Source organism: Gymnoscopelus braueri, assembly GCF_963280865.1.
Source record: "Gymnoscopelus braueri genome assembly, chromosome: 6".
In the NCBI taxonomy this organism is placed as follows: Eukaryota; Metazoa; Chordata; class Actinopteri; order Myctophiformes; family Myctophidae; genus Gymnoscopelus; species Gymnoscopelus braueri.
In genome coordinates, this window is record NC_137607.1 from 13,913,410 (window position 1) to 13,937,513 (window position 24,104).

At 42.1% G+C, this 24,104-nt stretch overlaps 1 protein-coding gene across 4 annotated transcripts in view; it reads right to left on the bottom strand.

Annotated features, from left to right (window-relative positions):
- shroom2a (shroom family member 2a) overlaps positions 1-24,104 on the bottom strand; it is a 93,489-nt gene that overhangs the window by 41,377 nt on the left and 28,008 nt on the right. For all 4 annotated transcript variants that reach the window (XR_013933347.1, XM_080431500.1, XM_080431498.1 and 1 more), the window contains exon 3: positions 17,769-17,917. Coding sequence is in view for 3 of the 4 variants with exons in the window: in XM_080431500.1 (XP_080287626.1) it covers positions 17,769-17,917 (149 nt within the window). In the remaining variant the exon portion in view is untranslated. The remainder of the gene's footprint in view (positions 1-17,768; positions 17,918-24,104) is intronic.

Consider the following 24,104-nt stretch of genomic DNA (forward strand, 5'->3'; position numbering starts at 1 on the left):
GGCAGTGAAAGGAACAGCTCCTTCCTACCTCCGGGCTATGGTCGATGCCTACACCCCTGCCCGACCACTTCGGTCTGCCACCTCGGGGCGACTGATTGCCTCGTCACTCAAGGGTCCTTCTGGCCGATCCACACGGTCACGACTCTTTTCTGTTCTGGCCCCACAGTGGTGGAATGAACTTCCCACTGATGTTAGGACAGCAGAGTCACTGCCCATATTTCGCCGCAGGCTGAAAACTCACCTCTTCAGGAAACACTACCCTTCCTCTCTGCCTGACCTACTTGTTGTTAACTAGTTGTACGAACGCTTGTTTTCTGTTGCTGTATTGTTTATTGGATTATTGGATTGTTTATTGGATCTTGTTTAGTCGATACACTTATTTGTTTTAGCTCATGCTCATTTGATTTAGCTATTTTGTCTCATCTGTTTAAGGAAATAGGTAGCTGATATATTGCACTTTTACCTTAGCGCTAGGTATACTCTTGGTTGCTTGTTTTTGCAGAAAATGCACTAAAGACTTCTGGTGATTAGTAGTTTTCGTTCCCTACCTATGTTGAATACACTTATTGTAAGTCGCTTTGGATAAAAGCGTCTGCTAAATGACTGTAATGTAATGTAATGTAAAGACAGATTAAAATGATTCATTCTTAATTCTTTGTCAGTATTAGTTTGAAGGAAGAATTGGTTGCTGTAATGGCTAGTGCGTTGCTGTTAGCACTGAACCTGGTACCTGGTTAACAACAAACATGAACCATAAAGAGAGGGAATAGATGCACCTCAGCTCACAAACCTCACCAGTGTCACATAAATGGAACTGTGCATTCTGAACAGAAAGAAAATAGTTCCGGAGCACACGGTCAATTTAGCAATTTTTTTAATGGTGCAAAAAAAGCTAGACTAAGGTTTGGACAACAGGTGTCTTCAGCAGAGTCAATGTTAGTCCAGCTTATTTTGCACCATTAAGAAATTGCCAAATTGACCGTGTGCTCCAGGAACTAACGTATCTTTGTTCAGGCCTTGCAAAAAGGCCTGAACAGGCTTGTAACAAGACATGTTATATTCTACAAGGCTTTGACATTAACAAGACACTAAAAGAGTCTACTATAGCCCTGCTATAGCGCCCCCCCTGGACCACTTGAACCAAACATTTCTATCTTTGTAGCCCTGCACTCTCACTAATGTGGCTAAATAGCTAAAAGTCTAAAAAACATTTACATTTAGGCATGAGGGTAGGAACTGCCATGGGGGAGCCGGCATCAGCTACCATCAAACCAGAGCTGTTTCTGAGCTATGGGCTGTGCGGACACCAGACTGGAATGTCTCTGCGGGATTGTTGATGTGGAGGTGGTTCTGAAGCTGTACAGCTACAACTTTTTCCAGGACTTTTGATAGGAAAGGGAGGTTTGATATGGGCCTCAGTAGTTGGCGAGGACTTCCGGATCCATGATGGTAGTTTTCAGAGCAGGGGGGACATGGCCAGACTGGGGGGAGAGGTGTGAAGCTGACCATTGGATGTCTTTCGTCCGGCAACAACACGTAGTGCAACAACCTGCCTGATACTGTAGTGCGCTGCTGCAACTCCTCAGTACAGTGGTGGAAGACGTACTACCAATTTTAACTTAAGTAAAAGTAGTGATACCTCAATGCAGAAATACTCCAAGGCAGCTACAAGTAAAAGTGTCATATTAAATATTTTACGTGAGTAAAGGTACAATAGACCCCTTAACAGACGACATCACACTGATAAGAACCAGTATGCGCGCGCAGGCCGGCATCAAATGAAACCCATTCTGTCATGTCTCACTAGGACGCGCCTCACTAGCCAACACACAAGAGGAGGTTGAATGAACTGAAACCAGCGCACCCCGAAACAATATGTTGAGAATTGATTGCATGAAACAATCACCTGTGCGTCCAGTCTCAATGTTACAAAAATAATTGGTCTATACACTTACATCACCAAAGAAAAAGCACTCAAATTTGTCAAACCTCGTCCACAAAAAGTATTACATAGGTTAATGCATGATTTATATTAATAATCTAAATCTGCATAGTAAGGTTTTCAAACAATTGTAGTGGAGTGAAAAGTACAATATTTGCCTCTGAGGTGTAGTGGAGTAAAAGTATAAAGTATTGCAAAAAAAAAAAGATAGACTTACTCAAGTAAAGTAAAAGTACCTCAAAATTGTACTTAAAGGGATAGTTCACCCAAACAATTACTTTTTTTCCTATCGATTAGTCACCCCATGGAGACTTGAATTCATGGATATTGTTTTTGTTTTTGTCGCATTCCTAAGCCAATAATTTGATGACCGGCAGCGGTTCCGTTAGGAGACTCCTTTGTGACTAATCGATAGAAAAAAAGTCAATTTGGGGGTGAACTATCCCTTTAAGTACTGGTGGTACCCGAATACGGTAAATGTACTTATAGTGTCTTTCCACCTCTGGCTAGCCGACAGACAGGCTACTCTCTCACAAAGGGAAGTCTTGAGCCGGACCCCCACAATGTGTCCAGTCATGACAGGGGGGTGAGAGAGGTGAAGCATGACATTCCTGAGCTGAGTGGCATACCGACTGTCAAGCCCCCCTGGCTGCCTCCACCCCCCCCCCCTCCACCCCTAAACACCTGGTAGGCTTTTGTGTAGAGGTTGAACGGCTGAAACCACATCAGAATGACAGGCTCTCACCTCCAAGTAGCCTGGGAGGAGGAGATGCTGTTAGACATCGTCTGTTATAATGAGTCACGTCTTCGAACGATTTCGTTCATGGCAATGATCCGTTCAAATGATTCGCAACTGTGTGCATCTGATCCCACTGACATGACTGCACTGTCTGCACAGAAACACAGCACAATCTTCTTTGTAATATTATAATGTGTAGAGGTAATAAATAACTACAATATAACATGTAAAGTTATGTATGTTTATTAGTCGATAATTATTTCCACATATGCAATACTTTATACAAAGCAGCAGAAGTCAGTACACTCACATGACTATCAATTTCCAACCATGTGTTTAACTTCATGTAGTTCATGAATAGTAGCTGTAGCATTCTATTGATTTGCATCTTCTATTCAAACTAAAACGTGTTAATTGACCAGTACCTATCTGTCCTTTGTCTAGGACCATGCATATGTATTTCTTTTGATACTTAAATGTGGTGCTAACACTATCTGTCTTTTGTCCAGCAACAACAGTAGGCTACCTTTATTTCAATTCAATAGCAATACGCATGCATGACCTATTGTATAGTGAAAAACTCTACTGCACAGCTGTCTGTCTGTCTGATGGGCGAACTGCCTATTCCCATATTGTTGAAGCAAAGGGGCGGGGCTGGCGGGGCTGGGAGAGAGTCAGCGCACTGAAGTCAAGGCACAGACTACTGTGTTGTTGACGGACAACGGATGCACGCTTATGAGAAACAACACAAATAAAACATGACAAAACAGTTGCGTGCATTAGCGCAAGATGAGGATAAAGGAAACATTCAGTCTAAATGCATCCAGCTTGCTAATTCTCGCCTACTACTACTACTTTTGTATTAGAAACTTTAAATTTCTCTAAATATTATAAACTTTCAGGACAGCCTAAGTACAAATATCAGTGAAGTCATTATTCAGCCCGACTTCACTGTAGCCTATTATGTAGCCTTTTCATAAATGATATTTGTACTTTGGCTGTCCTGAAAGTTTATAATATTTAGAGATATTTAATGTTTCAAATACAAAAGTAGTTGTAGTAGGCGAGAATTAGCAAGGACATTTAGACTGAATGTTTCCTTTATCCTCATCTTGCGCTAATGCACACAACTGTTTTGCCAGGTTTTATTGTTGTTGTTTCTCATAAGCGTGCATCCGTTGTCCGTCAACAACACAGTAGTCTGTGCCTTGACTTCAGTGCGCTGACTCTCTCCAGTCCCAGCCCCGCCAGCCCCGCCCCCTTAATTCAACAATATGGGAATAGGCAGTTCGCGTCTGATGGTCTGTCTGTTGCGGGAGGAACGGCCCGTCCGTCCTGTGTGTGTGTGTGTGTGTGTGTGTGTGTGTGTGTGTGTGTGTGTGTGTGTTCAGGAAGTGAACGGGTTCGTTTGCGTTCACGGCAAAGAACTAGTTCTTATGAACGAATCGACCATGAACGACCCATCACAAATTGCAAGTGGGCTCCCAGATATTTGGCAAAAAGTTTTGATTTTAATGATCAAATATCATTAATACTTAAAAACAAATTAAATAAATACTTTTAAAAAAATACTTTAAAAAAAAAAAGAATCTCATGGTATTTTTGTGATAAACATGCTCTGAAGATGCATGCGGCCCACCCATCTGACCACTTAACACGGCAGCCGGGTGGGCCGCAAACACCAGATTTTCAAGTGGGCCCAGAAAAGGTAGAGAACCACTGTGTTAAAACCGCTTTCACCCTGTTTTAGGCACGTCATGTATAGGTAAAGAAATGATCATAAGTGACAATATAAATATTCACCGATTGACTGATTGGCAACTTTCATGTCATAACCCAGGATTCAAACCCGGGTCCCCTCTATGGATCATTTAACCCATTCAATCCGGGAACACATCTGTGTCATTTTAAGATTTCTTTGGCTATTCAAAACAAGTAGCAGATCTACAAGCAAATGTCTTCTAAATCCTAACAGTTTATTTTTTTTCTTATGTTGTTATATTAGTGGTTCTCAAACCTTTTCATGTCAAGGACCCCCCAAAATGATATGTAATTGGCCGCGGACCCCCATCTGAAAATATGTTGTTCCAGGGACCCCCCAGAAGCAAAGATTTGAGTTTGAGTTGAGAAAATGTTGACTTAAAAAAAAAAAAAAAGCACTCAGTGCCGCGCTATGAGCTTGTAGATCTGCTATTTCTGAATAGCCAAAGACATCTAAAATGACACAGATGAGTTCCCGGATTGAATGGGTTAACATACTCTATCTACTCTTGCTCAAAATAATGTTTTATGCTCAAAACAATGTTTCATTCAGTACAATAAGTGATGGACGGCAGCTTTTCATCGGTAAGATTAAGATTTATTTCCATCACGTTATGCTTTATTTCTGATAGTTTTTAGAGACCGGGAAAAACCAAGGGCCAAGACCAAGACGGGGGTCGGATTTGAATTCAATCAATGAAGACTTGATTCGCTCTACAAAGAGCATTATGGACCGTGTACCCCCCCACACACCCCCCTCACCCCCCACACACCCCCCACACACCCCCTTCACCCCCCACACCCCCCGCCACGGTGTATTGAAGCAGCGGAGAGAAGGAGCTGCCAAACAATCCTGAAGCAGTTTGTCATTAGTGGTTATAAATTCCAGCCACGACACGCTCCGATTAACACGCCCTGGGGGGTCCGTACTGTACTGGATGCCCCCTGGAGAGCGCTGCATGACCCCCCCCCCCCCCCCCCCGTCTGATGATGTCACATGTTAACTGAGGACAAGAGCATATCATTCGCTGTCGGGGCAGAAACATTGAATCTCCATATTTCATCTTTTTATGTTTTTTTTTCCATAAATTAAAGGGATAGTTCACCCCAAAATTTCAATCGATTAGTTACCCCATGGAGACTTGAGTTCATGGATATTTTTTGTTTTTGTCACATTCCTAAGCCAATAATTTGATGATCATCGGACCGGTAGGCAGAGGTTCCGGTAGGAGACACAAAGCAGACTCTTTGTGTCTCCTACCGGAACCGCTGCCGGTCATCAAATAATTGGCTTAGGAATGAGACAAAAACTAAACAATATCCATGAATTCAAGTCTCAATGTGGTGACTAATCGATAGAAAAAAAGTAATGGGGGTGAACTATCCCTTTAATGCCCTATTTTACACTGACTGATGACAGTGTCGCGCAAAAAGTAGTGAAAATAGCTGATCTACAAGCTCACAATTTTCTTCTCCTCAGTGGGTTGACCAATTTATCTGAACTTTGCACATGGACAATGATCCTTGTGAGGAAGACCATTCTTTACTTCTTATTCTTTCAATTTAAGCTGCTTATTAGAATTTTCACCACAGACTATGGGATCTGTAGGACACGGTAGCGGTTCCCATAGCCCGGATGGACGGTGGGAATACAGGAATTGACGAGTTCAGTGGGTCTCGTTACGTTTTCATTTCAAGGACCCCCCCGTAACTCTGAGAGTGTACAAATGGAACCAAATGGACCCTTAAACGGATCCATTTGGTTACATTTGTACACTCTCAAGGTCCTTACACACCGGGGCGATTTTTTTCATGCAAATAATACGTTTTTTTTAAAAACCTTATAAAGTCAATGCAAGCTTCCACACCAGTTTCGCGGAGCGAAAAAAGCGTCTTTTAATTATTCGGAACGAGTCCGAATGTTGCGTATATTCGCATATTCGCCGGTGTGTAACCGCCTTTAGAGTTACAGACCTGTAAGGGTCCTATTAATTGGAACACACCTCAACGAACTCTGAGGGTCCCCAGACCCCACTTTGCGAACCACTGGCCTAGTTGTACAGTAACCTGTATGTTATACAAGCATTAATCAAGGCTTTCACATCTCCGTGAAGTTCAAATTTGCACATACCTGTTGAATGTGGTCACTGAGAAGCAACACACTCACACACCACCATGATGCCACATCATCAATAATTCACTGGCATCCATGTTCTGTTGTTATATTAACCCATTAAGACTGGGAACGCATCTGTGTCATTTTAGATTTGAGCTATAACCAGATCTACAAGCTCATAGCGTGGCACCGAGTGCCGCGCTATGAGCTTGTAGATCTGCATTTCTTTTGAAAAATCGTGGAATATTTGTGCATATCTTTGAATATATATATATTTTTTAAAGCAAATTTCAAAACTCAAATCTTTGCTTCGAGGGGGGGGGGGGGGGAATGTACACAATAAAATAGAAAAACTAAAAAACAGCACCAATTTAAATGCACTCCAACCATTTCTGTCGACTCACGTTAGCAACGGAACAAACCAAAACAGCAACACAGCAGGGGGTGTAGCTTAAGTATAGGACTGGACCACTTTGAAATCAATTAAACTACACTTCACTCAGTAGAGTTCTCTGTACAGCAGGACTCCACGGCTTAGTGTGTGTGTGTCACCATATAATACATAGATATTTGTCTTAGAACGAATGAATAGATGATATATATAGATATATATACTATATTCTGCTGCCTCCCGAGGCCCATGCTATACGTTAGACCGCTAATCTTTTGCAGCTATAATTGGATTCTGTTCAGAACCTGCATGAATACAAACATACACACACATAGCAGTGGTGGAAAAAGTACTTTACTTAAGTACTGTACTTAAGTACAATTTTGAGGTATATGTACTTTACTTGACTATTTCCAATTTCCAATACTTTTACTTCTACTCCACTACATCTCAGATCCAAATATTGTACTTTTACTCCACTACATTTATTTGAAAACTTAAGTTACTAGTTACTTTGTAGATTTTGATTATTATTACAAAACATACATTAACCACTTCAGCCCTATCTCCATTTCGACCATTTGAAAATAGCCGATCTACAAGCTCACAATGGGACAATGGGATGGGATGAGAGTTTTATACATTTGAAAACTTGAAATGTGACATTCTGCATAATGAGTACTTTTACTTTTGGTACTTTAAGTACATACTGATGCCAATACTTTTGTACTTTTATTCAAGTAAATTTTGAATTCCGGACTTTTACATGTAACAGAGTATTTCTATATTGCAGTATTGATACTTTTACTTAAGTAAAACATTTGAGTACTTTTTCCACCACTGCACAGTAGTTCATTCACAATATTCACAATGTGAACGGTAGGCTCATATAAATGAAGGAAACAATAGTAATAAGATATTAGTCATGGTCTATCACAGACAGCCTAATGTTCATTCAGATAAAATAATGATCTAAGACATTACTGATTGAGGTCATTCTGTAACTAAGCCAGGAGGGGGAAACAAAAATCCAACAATCAGCAACTTTATAGTTTAAAGTCTAGTTATTAATTCTGCTATTGAATAAGATGCCACCAGTCAACGCCATAGCCTTTAACCACTTAAATAGCAAAAGAAGCAGATCTACAAGCTCTCAATGTGTCACATTGTGACGTGTCATGAGCTTGTAGATCTGCTATTTTTCAAAAATGTCTGCCAAATGGCATCATGCCCAAAATTGGCACGGCAGGTTGAACGAGGTTAAGAAATACAAGATGTAATCCGATGCGTAATAGAAGAATCTAATCTAACTGCTTAGAGTCACACACAGGCCAGTTTACATTCTGACGGTACAAAAGCACATGTATCTACGCTCTACCATTCTATTCCAATGTTTATTTGGGATATCTGACTGCCATGGTTAATCCACCGGGAAAGCATCTGTGTCATTTTAAGATTTCTTTGGCTATTCAAAAATAGCAGATCTACAAGCTCGTAGCGCGACACCGAGTTCCGCGCTATGAGCTTGTATATCTGCTTTTTTTTTTTTATCGTGGAAAATTTGTGCAAATCTTTTGAATATATGTTTTAAAGCGAACATTATTAACTCCGATCTGTGCTTCTGGGGGTCCCTGGAACAACATATTTTGAGATGGGGGTCCACGGCCAAATACATATCATTTTGGGGGTCCTTGACATAGAAAAGTCGGAGCACCACTGATATAGCAACATACTGTTAGGATTTAGAAAACATTTTTAGATATGTATTTGGCCGCGGACCCCCATCTCAAAATATTTCGTTCCAGGGACCCCCCCAGAAGCAAAGATTTGAGTTAAAAATGTTCACTTTAAAAAATATATTCAAGCAGTGGGTTCCGGTAGGAGACACAAAGAGTCTCCTTTGTGTCTCCTACTGGAAATCACTGCTCGTCGATGGGTACACTGAGTAATCGATGGGGTGAGTAATCGATATAAAATAAGTAATTTTTTGGGTGAACTATCCCTTTAACCTTTGAACAAAACCCCCCCAAAAATAGCACTTACACTACCTTTAAAGCTCTCTGGCTGCCCAGTCAGCGAGGCTGACATTTAGGCTAAACCACTACGAGCTAAAGCAGAGACAAACTAATGTCAGCACTGAGAGGTTTTATTTGGCTCAGCTTTAATGCTTTAACGTTCGTTTCATCATGATGTCATGACGGGTCTAAACTGAGAGACAGGTGAAGCCAGATAAGCGAAAATTCCAATTGTCAAAAGTATCCGCTTGGAGTTCCGCCCGGATAGTGTGTCACCACGCCGTGCGTGCGTACAGTACGTGCACACACGGTGTGCATACAGTCAAGGCTGTGTTGAGGCATGTGTGTCGACACTTTATCCGTTAATGAGGCGACCCAGGCTGTTCTGGCTGTCAAACAACTCTTTAACCCATTGAGACCTGAAGCCGATTCTACATGTCTCCTAAATCTCAACAGTATTCTGAAAAACGTATGTTTCTATATCAGTGGTGCTCAATCTTTTTCATGTCAAGGACCCCCAAAATTATATGTATTTGGCCGCGGACCCCCATCAAAATATTTTGTTCCAGGGACCCCCAGAAGCAAAGATTTGAGTTAAAAAAAAATGCTTTAAAAATATATATATTCAAAGATTTGCTCACATTTTCACGATTTTTCAAAAATAGCAGATCTACAAGCTCGTAGCGCGGCACTCGGTGCCGCGCTATGAGCTTGTATATCTGCTATTTTTGAATAGCCCAAAGTGTAAAACAATGATTTTTAGCTCAAATCAAAAAATGACACAGTTCCAGGTCTTAATGGGTTAAAAAGGCACGACGGGTGGAGAGGGACCTGGAACCGAGTATATTTACTTGAGTATCTGTACTTTACTTTGGGTTATTCGGAAGCTTCTGACTTTCACTGCACTACATTTCAAACGCAAATATTGTACGTTTGACTCCACCAAACGTACACTAATACATTATGCATTAACCACTTGTAAAAATAAATGTTTAACATTTTTGAATTTTAAAAGCAAGTACTCCAGTACTTTAACTAAAGTACACATTTGACTGAGCAACCTTCACTTTTAGTGGAGTAATATTTGACCAGGAGTATCTCTCTACTTTGACTCAAAAGTACCCGGGGGGTTGAGTACTTTGGTCCGCCTCTCGTAAGCGTAGACGAGGGCTGATGTTTTCTTCCCACGGTGCGACCACACCTTTCTGTAACGAACAGGAAGCGCTCTGATCGTGACCTCATCCGGAAGGTTTGGAAATTAATTTGCCGCATGCAAAATAAAACGACAGAAATGACACCTGATGATGACACGGTTAAAGCCCCGACACACACAGGCAGCCTGCCTCTGCCTGGCCCCTCCTTCTGTAAAGAGAACCACACCTGTAGACGGGAGCAGGTTCTACTGGCTGCTTCCTCCTGAGAGTCAAGGAAGTATATTAGGAGTCAAGGAGTATACAGAAGAGTATACAGAAGGATAGGACAGTGATGTCATCATCATGTCAAGACATCTGGTCATGGCACTGGGAGGCAAAACCGGAGCCGGAAGATTGAAGAAATGAATTGAAGTCAATGCCAGCTGACCAGTGTTAATTGTGTTCACTAAAAAAACTATGACGAAAGATTTACGTCGACTGCCTTTTTTCACTGACGTAATAATAAAAAAAATATATATAATAATAATAACTTAAGCTATGATGACTAAAACTACGACTAAATATACTGACAATTTCATCAACAAACAAAAACTAGACGTAAATGTTAGGGAGGGACTAGTAGTGTACAAGAGGTCCAGTAGAACTAAGGCATTTTATGCGTGGCTGCGTGTGGGTGTCGCGCTCCGAAAATAGTTGTTTTTGGTAACTCATCAACAAAATGATACAGGCAGTCAGACAGACATGCTTCTCTGATCTTCCGGCTGCAGCTTGCCTCCCAGTGAAGGCTATGGCAAACTGGCACAACATCTGTCCTATCCTTGTTTATATGATCCTTGGTTCAAGTTCAACCTTCTGACAGGAGGAGCCGTTGGTGTGTGAAGGAATGCGTTTTAGGTCCACACACACACACACACACACACGCACACACACACACACACACAGGTAACTATCAGAGAAACACCAACCACTCCACAACGGATACAGGAAACAGGGCAGGATGAGAGGGGGGCCTGGTTTAGACCCCTGGGGGACTCCAGTCAATGAGGTATATAGGATTTAAACCATATCACAATATTTATGGACCAAAAAGACAATATTTGATATATCTCCATGTCACATTTTCTCTCAACTTCCTTAGTGATGCAATCCTTCAGATGTCTTGCCTTACTGAAATCACACTCCCAAATAAGACGGATTAAAGCTACAATCAGTAACTAGACATTAGGTACTATGTCCTATACCTGGAATTCACAAAATCTACCGCTCAACCAAGAACTAATCCCTGCTTACTTAGCCAGGGAGAGATATTGGGGCTAAATTACCTAAATGTCTCGATGGAACAGTAGGGGAGATATTGGTTAAAATAGCATTTTATTCGTTAAAATAAGTTACGGATTGCAGCTTTTAAAGGGAAAGCAACAGAGAGAGAGAGTGAGAGAGAGAGAGAGAGAGAGAGAGAGAGAGAGAGAGAGAGAGAGAGAGAGAGAGAGAGAGAGAGAGAGAGAGAGAAACTATTTTCACCCTCAAAAGGATGACGCTGGAAACAAGAATATCTGATATCTCGGATATTGAATTTTCTCCACATGACTCAGTGACATATTATATCCTAGAGGAGATATTATGGGCTCCAGGCAGGCAGGAATGCTGCAGGTTTACACACTCCAACAACTGTTTACATGTGACGTGCAGACAGACGGTCAGATTAGAAGTGAAGGGAGAAGAGGTTGGGTTGGCACAGACCGCCGAACACTTGAGGTTCTAGCACAGAGCCACTGGCTGCAGGGCTGCCAGACCTTGTGAGAGAAACAAGCGGACGGGTCTATGGAAACGAGGACAAAAGAAGCGACTAGGCTGCATGATCACACACACACACACACACACACACACACACAAGGTGTGGGACTTAAAGGGATAGTTCACCCACCAAAATGACTTTTTTTCTATCGATTAGTCAATTCATGGATATTTTTTTTGTTTGTTTTTGTCACATTCCTAAACCAATAATTTGATGACCGACAGCGGTTCAGGTAGGAGACACAAAGAGTCTCCTTTGTATCTCCTCCCGGAACCGCTGCCTACCGGTCCACTGGTCATCAAACTATTGTCTTAGGAATGCGACAAAAACAAAAAAAATATCCATGAATTCAAGTCTCCATGGGGTGACTAATCGATAGAAACATTTTGGGGGTGAACTATCCCTTTAAAATAGCATCAAAATCAGTTGAACCACATCAGCTATTTGAAAATAAACGATCTACAAGCTCGTTATTTTCAAAAAATCTTGGAGAAAAAAAGTTGAAATATCTTTTTAAACATTTAAAAAAAAGTTTAAATGTTTGAGCAATTTACAAAAAGAAAAATCTTTCGGTCTTTCAAATCAAGCATGTTACTTGGAAGAAACACTGGTTTAGACAACATTTAGGAAGCAAGCAACTACCAATATTTACAAGCGACTTTACAGAAAAACAAGCCCCACAGCCCCACTTATAAGAAGCAGACATGGCAACGTTGACTGGCTGCCACGCTGCGTTGTAATTCAGACACTAGGCCTGTTATTGTGGCCTGGAGAAAATGAAAGGCTACAGATGCTATTTGAGATGCTCTTAGTTCACTGGCCAAAAGACCAGGTTGAGCAACACAGGTCTACAGTATGGGAGCCCAGGGGCCACATAGGAACAACATACTGTAGGAGCCCAGGGGGCCGCATTAAAGGAACAACACAACATGCCTGTGTCTCTGAGACAAATGGTAAATGGTGCATTATATAGCGCTTTTATCCAAAAGCGCTTTACATAGATTGTGCATTATATTCAACACACATTCATACAGCGATGGCGGAGGAAACCATGCAAGGCACCAACCTGTTCATCGGGAGCAATTAGGGGTTCAGCGTCTTGCTCAAGGACACTTCGACACTAAGTCTGGGGGAGCCCGGGATCGAACTGGGAACCTTGCGGTTGCCATCCGACCGCTCTACCGGCCGCTCTACCCCTGAGCCACTGCCGCCCCAGATAACCTAAACCATGTCAGGTTTAACCCATTAAGACCTGAGGCGATTCTTAGAATGTTTTCTAAATCCTAACCGATTTTTGAAAAAAATATAAAACATTCTTTTACGATTTTTCAAAAATAGCAGATCTACAAGCTCATAGCGCGGCACTCGGTGCCGTGCTATGAGCTTGTATATCTGCTATTTTTGAATAGCCAAAGAAACCTAAAGTGACACAGATGCGTTCCAGGTCTAAATGGGTTAATGTGTGTGTGTGTGTGTGTGTGTGTGTGTGTGTGTGTGTGTGTGTGTGTGTGTGTGTGTGTGTGTGTGTGAAGCAGGGCGTTGCCGAGGAAGAGCATTTCTCAGCGAACATCTCCTGGATAAATAAAGGGTAAAAAAAGAATATGTTTTCATGTCCAAACCCAGGATTCAAACCCTGTCCCTCCCAACGTGAGCGACAGTATTTCTACCACTCATCATCATCATCCGCTACCACAATTCTTCCACAATCCTCGCTTTATCCAAAAGGATAAATTGCGCTTATGACGTTCAGGCAGAGCTACTTCTCAACCACTTCTCTATGGACAATATTTGATAAATCTCGATGTCACATTTTCTCTCTCGACTTCCTTGGTTACGCAATACATCGTTCAGATTGTCTTGTCTTACTGAAGTCACACTCCCCAAATAACATGGATTAAAGCTACGATCAGTGACTTTTAGGAACCTGGAACCAAGAGGCAACCCTTGCTTAGACAGGGGAGATGTTGGGCTTATGAGCTCCAGGCAGTACTAACGTCAACCAGTAGGTGTCCTAGCAGACACCAGGACCAAAATGTCTCAATGGAAGAGCAGGTAGACCAACCTCCAACCACTTCACATGTACTAGTTATAGTGTATTATGATACTATACAGATTGGTTAACCCCATTCAATCCGGGAACACATCTGTGTCATTTTAAGATTTCTATTCAAAAAATAGCAGATCTACAAGCTCATAGCGCGGCACCGAGTGCCGCGCTATGAGCTTGTAGATCTGCTGTTATGTTTTTAAATGAGTGCAAATCGTTGAATATATATATTTTTAAAGCGAACATTTGTAACTCAAATCTTTGTTTCTGGGGGGGGGGGGGGGGGGGTCCCTGGAACAAAACATTTTGAGATGGGGGTACGCGGCCAAATACATATCTAAAAAAATGTTTTCTAAATCCTAACAGTATGTTGCTATATCAGTGGTGCTCCAACTTTTCCATGTCAAGGAACCCCCAAAATGATATGTATTTGGCCGCGGACCCCCATCTCAAAATATGTTGTTCCAGGGACCCCCCAGAAGCACAGATCGGAGATTTAAAAAAATCGTTTTAAAGCGTATATATATATATATATATATATATATATATTCAAAAATGTGCTACATGTGAGGAATTGAACACTGGGGAGGTTTGCTGTGCAGCGTTCAGAATCACATCACATGTCACAACATTTAATTAGATCACAATGTGGTCTCCAGCTGCTCTCTAAGAACACAAAAAGTCATCAACCTCCCACGACGCCCGGTGTTTCAAACAGTCTGGCCTGTGTAGTTTTAGTTGTTTTTTCCAGAGCAAATTAAAAATGGACCCGTACGAGATGTTAAATTAACACGCTGGGGGGGGGTTTGCGGCGTACCGGTGGACTTTGAGAGTGACATCAGACAAGAGTGAAACCTGTGTTATTTGCACACTGAAGAGGACGTACGACCACAATGTGAGCAAATCAATATGTTGGAGCAAATATCTGCCAGTGACAAATTCATCCTTAAAAGGAATTGCCATCACTTCTAGAATTCCCCTTTGTGCGTAAAATGATTGCTGACTATCCCAAGATCTATGGTGCTTAAAGGCTGATAAGATAAGAGTTAAATGGGAACAGAGATGGTCAAGGAGAATAATGTACACTAGTATCAGTACCCTTCAAGCCCCTTAAAAGAGAAAGTCTGTGATGATAAGGCACTAGAGGCTGAGACACACACACACACACACACACACACACACAGTCACGTCTTTGTGTGCAGATGAATGAGCGGTGATGTGCTTCCTTGTACAGCGGTATTTGTTTAAGGCTTACGTTATGCTATGATGATACAACACACGGCCAGAGAGCAGGCCAGTCAGCAGGCCTCAAACACAATGAGACCTACTGTATGTGAAACATACAATGTACAGATTGTAGAGAGACCTTCACCACTCAGTGATTCAGCAGTCGTTAACGCAGAGAAATATGCAACGTAAGACCACTCTGGTTTGTCTACGAGACCAATGGGGGGGGGAAAGTAACTAAGTACATTTACTCAAGTACTGTACTCGAGTACAATTCGGAGGTGCCTTTTACTTCTACTCCAGCTCAGAGGCAAATATTTTACTGTTTACTCGGGGTGGCTCAGGAGGAGTAGGGGTGTAACTATACAGTCAGTAACTGCATCGATTTTAATTTCAACAATCGAAGTATACAGTATTGATTATGTAAGCAGCAATATATATCGTATCATTTGACTTTGTATTGATTCATTTTGTAATGCAAATAATCGATTGTATCGAATCATCGATACTAAGTACTTGTGCGTCGTATTTAGCAATTATAAGAAGAAAAAAGATAGAGGGGTTTAATTACTTTTCCATTCCATATCGCTACACTTGGTCTATGGATAAATGTGTGTAATCTCTGTGTTCATGTCAAGGTGCGGGTTTGTCCATAATGTGTTCAAATACAATGTCCATGTATTTGCCAGAGAATCACTGTGTTTACTCATTTATATCCATGATAATAAACGTTTCCCTTAAAAAACCTGCACTATCCACTTTAATTTCTTTGCTAAATAGTTACTGTATCGATTTTAAATCATTGAATCGTATCGTATCGCCATGAATGAACCAATACCGTCCATGTATCGTACCGTCAACCATGTGTTAGGATGCGTATCGTATCGCTGTTAGAATGTTAGAATCGTTACCCCTACTCAGGAGGAAGGGCGTCTGTCTTGGAATCCGAAGGTTGCAGGCATATTTGCCTTGTTCTATTGCTGGTTTGACCCATTCTAACACTCTTTAATCTTGCCACGACGTGGCAACTAAGATGTTTAATCCATGAGAGTGCGTGTGTGACTGCGTCAGGGGAATGTCTGTGTTCGGCAGAGGGTGAAATGGAGAGTGACGTGACGTGCAGTTAAACGGTGCTCTGGGGTCTTATCGTAAAGGACAAAGAGGGACACACCAGTCGCTGCCAAATCATTGCATTTGCATTTAGTGATACTTCCTTTAGTTCCCACCTAACCTGGGAGTAGCGGTGGAAGCACTCCGATTTTTTAAAAGATATTTTAAAGTAAAAGTAGCAATACAAGTAGCAATGTTCTTAGTTACTTTACACCACTGGTTTACAGTAAGTGTGTATTTTATCAATACTGAACGAATGTGAACTATTAACAGGAGAATGTGACTGGATAATAACTACATTGGATACATTGGAGGAAAAAAAATCCATTTCCACCGACAGCAGCACTCTACAGTCACACTTCAGTCTAGACTCGTGCCGCCTCACCCTCTTCCGTTACCATGGATTGTTAGACACGTATCCATGGCGACCCGGTGAAAGGCCGCGGGGATTGGACGAGGCACGGCACGTGAGAGGAGATGCAAAGCATGTTTTTGCCTGGATGTGTGTGTGTGTGTGTGGAGTGAATGTCTGGGAGAACGTGTTGCCTTGAAGGTAGTCTTCAACAGCCTTAAAAGGGATAGTTCACGCCCAAAATGACTTTTTTTCTATCGATTAGTCACTCCATGAAGACTTGAATTCATGGATATTGTTTAGTTTTTGTCGCATTCCTAAGCCAATAATTTGATTTGAATAATTTGACGGCAGTGGTTCCGGTAGGAGACACAAAGACTCTTTGTGTCTCCTACCGGAACCGCTGCCGGTCATCATTATTGGCTTAGAAATGCAAAAAAAAAATCAATTCTCCATGGGGTGACTAATCGATCGAAAAAAAGGCATTTTGGGGGTTAACTATCCCTTTAAAGTTTCTAGTTGACAACATTTAAATTATACACAAAATAATTATTAAAAACTAGAAAAAGTGCTCCTTGGAGTACAGGTCTCCGCCCGGTCAGGTAGGTTTATTGTGGGCCAGCAATGTTCGGAATTCACCAATCAGGATGAAATATGAAAAATCGGACTGATCCGTCTCGATCACTTGACTATAGAGATAGATACCTATAAAAGACAGATGTGAAACATGCAGATCGGTGCAGTTATAGGTAAAAACACAAATTGGCCTGTTATAGCGCCACCATGAGGCTGATTCTTCCTCGGCCTAGTGGGAATGTGCGTGCAAAATTTCACGGAAATCGCACGCTGTGTTCATGATTTGAGGCGTTTTGTTCAAAACGGAGCACTCCCGCAAACTTCGGAAGCCAATCTTAGCCAATCAGGATGGAATATGAAAAATCTGAAAGACCTGTTTGGTTTAATGACTTTTGAACAAAATCTGTAGGAGTAGTACTGTTAAATAAAAGGCTGATATCAGCCTGGAAGTCTGCAAGGCAAAATAAAAGTTAATCTGCAGGGAGGAAAGGTGTGAGAGAGGGGGTTTGGGGGGTTTGGGGGGTTTGGGGGTAGGTTCCTTACCGTTTGACCACCAGGGCGAGGGTCTTGTGGGATCCTTTCACCAGGCAGATGGCTTCCTGTCTGGATCCACTCAGAGGAATCTCGTTGATGTTGACCAGCTCGTCTCCCACCTGGAGGCTCACTGCTGCCGCCCTGCTGGCCTCCTCCACCTACAGCAACAACAAAAACACCCGTTTAACCCTTCAGCTACAACAAGTACCTTTCAGATTGTTTGATAAACTGCACAGTAAAATCCTCAGTGTTAACTAGCGCCCAAAGAGAGTACAAATGGAACCAAATGGACCCTTGGGTCGCGTTTTAGGGCAAGGCAAATTGGTCTTTGGTGTGTGTCAATTGTTTTAAGTCATCAAAGGCCATCAAATAAAACAATATTTTTAAGTCCACGGAAATACATTTTTCCCCTAGGACCCCTAAAATTATGTGGATTTGGCCGCGGACCCCCATCTCAAAATGTTTCGTTCCAGGGACCCCCCAGAAGCAAATATTGGAGTTAAAAATGTTATATATTCAAAGATGTGCACAAATATGCACGATTAAAAAAAAAAACAATAGCTGCCGCGCTATGAGCTTGTATATCTGCTATTTTTGAATAGCCAAAGCAATCTAAAATGACACAGATGCTTTCCCGAACTTAATGGATATAGCATAACTATCGCCGAAATAAAGAAATACAGCTTTTTATTCCAATTCAGAATCTCAATAAGACACTGGTGTCTAAAAAACATATTGACAGGAAAGCAGCAAAGGAGAAAAGGGACAGTGTGTGTGGAAGCCAAACCACAGAGATAACAGTTCATATTGATATTTCATAATTAATGTGTATTGAGTAAAAATGGTAAAACCTAAATATTTGAAGAAGATAAATAATTGCTAAATTCATATGTTTAATTCATGTTATATGTATGTACAAGTACTGACATAAGAGGACTTTTGCTTTAAGAGAACTTCAGAGAGTACCTTTGTTAATTAAGGCCTGTGATAATTAAGGTTGAGTAAGGACAGGTGTGTATTGTGTCACTGTGACATTTTGATGATTAGACTCAGCTGCTGTCTTCAGTGGGACTGAGAGTCAATCAGTGCTAGTCAGAGTCAGACAGTTTGGAGTTTGGAAGCATACAGTTTTCTTACCGTCTTCATCTCACACAATTGTAACCTGTGGAATATTATTTTTTGTCTTTTGAGAAGTAAAACTTCAAGTACATTTTACAACCGTCTGGAGTGAATTATTTTAAGACAATCTTTTGGGAAATACAATAAGTGAGCAAACGAGTAAGCCACATGCTTCCAGTGGACAATTTAAACCTCTACATTTAGTAAGAAAACTTGCTTGACAGTGGATAAGATGCCTTTGAAGAGGTTTATGGAACAAAATGGAGCTTTTATTCGACAACTCATGTAAGTGACCTAACAACTTTCTCAAGAAGTCAACTAAAGAAGACAATTGCTGTTAATTGTTTGTGAACAGTTGAAACACAGCTAAAGAAGTGGAGTTGGAGAATTTGCAAGTGAATTACAATCTTGTCTGTGGTGTTTGTGACTGTTGGTTAACAAGTGGAAAAGACTAAGACTGTCTGAATATTGGAACAACTAACAGTTGAAGCAAATAATCATGAATGAGAGTGTAACAGAAAAGCGAGTGGTTAAGCCAACACTCAAAGCAATGGAAGATAATGTGACAAAACAAATGGCCTCAAGAAGAGCTAAATTGTGTCATCTTACAGGGAAAAATAACGAAATTCAAGCATTAATGGATGATGATTCAAATGTGAAAACTGTAAGTGAAATATTGCTGTGTACATATAGCTGTTATGGCAATTCAGTGAACTGAATGACTTTGTCAAAGAAGCATTTTGCCAAGTGGGACGTGACGATGAGATGAGCAAAGACCAAAAGGATTGGTTTGCTCCAAAAGCTACTTGTTACACAGACTTTGTACAAACTGTAGAGCAGTGGGTACATGTTGCCAATCTACGCCAGGAGGAGGCTAGTAAGGCTAACGATGCTGTCCGCCCTGAAGACAGTGTGTCAGTCACATCCAAGAAGTCCAGTAAATCTAAGTGTACCTCATTTAGTTCTGCTTCATCATCTTCAACGATACGTGCACGGTTGGAAATGGAAAAAGCTGGACTGGTAGCAAAAGCAGCTACTTTGAAGCACAAACAGGCTCTAGAGGAGCAGGAATTGAAGCTCAAGGAGCAGGAAAGGAAGCTCAAAGCAGAAAGAGAGGAATTAGAGCTACAAACCGGGCTTGCTGTTGCCAACGCACAATTGGATGTTTTGCTAAAATATGAAAGCTCAGTGGTGTCAAGCAAAACCAAACGCAACAGGTTGAATGTGCCAACGTCTACTCCAGTGAAATCCAATGGCAACCACACTGATGGTGGTGTAGCCAGTGGCGGGAGTCAGCACAGCACTAGTGGAAGAGATGCAGGTAACAATGTGGCACAGGTTCCTGTCATTTCAATTAATGATTCTGTGACAACAGATACTCTGGTTACTGTCATGCAAAGACAAAATGACATTACCGAATGCCTAATGAAACAGCAAAAACATTCAACACTGCCACCACAGACCATTCCTATCTTTAAGGGAGACCCAATGGAGTATCATTCTTTCATGAAAGCGTTTGAACATGGTGTAGAGACCAAGACTGAAAACAGCAAAGATCGGCTCTATTTTATGGAGCAACACACAAGTGGAAAGCCTAGGGATTTAGTCCGCAGCTGTTTTCACATGGACCCAGATGAGGGTTACCAGGAAGCCAAGAGACTTCTGAAAGAGCGCTTTGGTGACAAATACAAAATCTCAGTGGCATATATTGACAAGGCATTGTCTTGGCCTAGCATTAAAGCAGAGGACACCAATGCACTTGAATCATTTGCTCTCTTCTTAACAAGTTGCGGAAATGCAATGGCAGATCTGGATTATTTGGATGAAATGGAAAGTGCTGCCAGCATGCGCACGATCATCACAAAGCTGCCATACAGGTTGAGAGAGAGATTCAGAAGCGTTGCTTTGGACATTCAGAAAAAGCAAGATCGCAGGACAAGATTCAAAGATATTGTGGCGTTCATCAACAGGCAGGCTGAACTTGCTTCGCACCCTGTGTTTGGTGAACTGAAGGATAAACCCCAAGGGCAGCTGCAAGACAAAAAGGCAGAAAAGCCAAGTGGCAAGAAAAGTTTCACTACTACAGCTACAGAAGTAAACACACAGAAAAGTGTTGCTGTTGGTACAAGTGAGAAGAAGAAACCACAAGGTAAAGCGGACAAAGCATTCAGCAAACCTTGTATCTTTTGTCAAGGAGACCATACAATGGAACAGTGCAAGAAACTGCAGAAACTGCTGCATAAAGAAAAACTGGAGTTCCTGAAAAGCAAAGGACTTTGCTTCAGTTGTCTCCTATTTGGACACATGAGTAAGGCTTGTGGAGAAAAGTTGAGCTGTCAGATTTGTTCAGCAACACACCCTTCACTCCTACACATAAAGCAGAAAATTAAAGACCCTCCAAAGGAGGAGGCTCTGTCGGAGGCTCCAACGGAGAAGCAATCTGTTATCAGCGGATTTGTAGGCATGGAGGACACATGCTCCCAAACTGGGGCCGGGTGCACTGATAGTATCCTCGCTATTGTTCCTGTGCAAGTAAAAGCGAAGAAAGGCAACAAAGTGCTGACTTGCTATGCATTCTTGGATCCCGGGAGCAATGCTTCCTTCTGCACTAACAAGCTCATGAATGACCTCAATCTGCAAGGAAGAAAGGTGAACATCCTTCTCACCACTATGGGAGAACAAAAGACAATCTCCTGCAATGCTGTAACGGATCTGGAAGTGAGTAATCTAGATGGAGATGACTACATGGAGCTCACTGAAGTGTTTACACAACACGCTATCCCTGTGGGTAAGGAGAATATCCCAACCCAGGAAGAAGTGGATAAATGGCCTCATCTACGTGATGTGCAAATCCCATCAATTGAGGCAGACATAGGTCTATTGATTGGGACGGATGTTGCAAAGGCTTTGGAACCAGAGGAGGTAATCCGCATTGTTAAGGATGGACCTTATGCAGTACGCACAGCTTTGGGATGGACCATAAATGGACCACTGCGCGAGAACACCCGAAGTCGGACAAAGACTGGATATCCACAGATCCTGACCAATCGGATCTCTGTCGCTAGACTGGAAGAATTGTGGACTCAACAATTTAAGTATGATTTTCCTGAGACTGCTCAAGGAGAGCAGCTGGAAATGTCTAAGGAAGATAAGTTGTTTATGGACAGAGTCTCTCAATCAACAAAACTTGAGAATGGCCACTATTCTATTGGCTTACCATTGAAGAATACTGCCGTTAAAATGCCCAACAACAGAGCATTAGCAGAACAGCGTGTGCTTAACATAAAGAAGAAGCTTATGAGGGATCAGTCATTCCAAGAAGACTATGTCAGATTCATGGCAGATATGATCAATAAGGGCTACGCTGTGAAAGTCCCAGATGAAGAGTTAAGCCGCTGTGATGGAAAGGTGTGGTTTATCCCACATCATGGCGTATATCACCCCAAAAAACACAAAATACGGGTGGTATTCGACTGTGGTGCTTCGTATCAGGGAACCACGCTTAACGAAGAACTGCTGCAAGGGCCAGACTTGACAAGCAGTCTGATCGGGGTCCTAACAAGGTTCCGCCAAGAACAGGTGGCTATCATGGCTGATGTGGAAGCTATGTTCCACCAGGTTAAAGTCCCACCAGAAGATGCTGACCTTCTTAGGTTCTTGTGGTGGCCAGAAGGTGACGTCTCACAGGCGCTGCAGGAGTACAGGATGGCGGTGCACTTGTTTGGTGCCACTTCCTCACCAAGCTGTGCTAACTATGCCTTGAGAAGATGTGCTGTAGACAACAGACACCTTTTTGATGCAGCTGTGGTGGATACAGTCTTGCATAATTTTTACGTAGATGACTGTCTAAGATCAGTCACCTCTGAACAAGACGCAGTCAAGTTATATCATGACCTGAAGGCCACTTGTCAGAAAGGAGGCTTCAGGCTGACAAAGTGGATGAGTAACAACGTGGGAGTGTTAGCAAACATTCCACAAGAGGATCGAGCAAAAGAAGTCAAAGACCTCGACCTTGACCAGGATTCGCTTCCTGTTGAGAGAGTTCTAGGGGTACAATGGTGTATCCAGTCAGATCAGTTCAAGTTCCGAGTGAACATACAACAGAAGCCCCTCACGAGGAGAGGAATCTTGTCAATGATGAGTTCTGTATATGACCCACTAGGGATGTTGTCACCAATCATACTGCCTGCCAGATGCATTCTGCAAGAATTGTGTAGACTGAGAACCAGCTGGGATGACGCGGTGCCAGAACATCTTGCACAACAATGGTGCACGTGGGTGGAAGAGCTTCAGCAACTCAGCGACTTTGGAGTGGATCGATGCTTCAAGCCACCAGAGTATGGAGAAGTAGTGAAGGCTCAGCTGCATCATTTTTGCGATGCGAGCGAAACAGGCTATGGTACCGTCACATACCTAGTCCAACAGAACAAGAGAAATCAAATACATTGCGCATTCGTCTTGGGGAAGGCGAGGGTTACCCCACTCAAGCCTACAACTATCCCAAGGTTGGAGCTGACAGCAGCAACGCTGGCTGTTAAAGTGGATCTCATGCTGAAGAAGGAGCTGCAGCTCTCGCTGTCAGATTCTATGTTTTGGACAGACAGCACTGCTGTGCTTAAGTACATAGCCAATGAGAATACCAGATTCAAGACATTCGTGGCAAACAGGGTTTCCACAATCCTGCAAGCATCAAAAGTGCAGCAATGGAACTACATAAACACTCAACTGAATCCTGCTGATTATGCTTCTAGGGGTCAAAAGGTGAGCACCTTCATGCAGAACAAAGTCTGGATTGCAGGGCCTGATTTTCTCAGTAAACCAGGAGAAGAATGGCCAGAGAAATGTGATCATCTGGAGTGCCTTACAGCAGCTGATCCTGAGGTGAAGAAAAGTGTTTTGGTAAATGCTGTTACAGCGGAAGAAAGCACTGATGTGATGCAACAGTTGATTGGATACTTCTCTTCATGGACACGTCTAAAAAAGGCAGTGGCATGGCTCAGCCGAGTCAGAAGTACCCTGAGAATCCTGTCACAGAAGAGAAAGGAATTGGATGGAATACACCAAGATCAACAATCAGTGAACAAGGAAATGTTGAGCTACAAAAAGAGCCTCAAACCGACCTACCTTACTGTGGATGAAATGCGACAAGCTGAACTGATCATCATCAGTCACTGTCAGCAGAAGAAGTTTCAGGAGGAAATAACTGCTCTTCAGCGGCATGAGCTC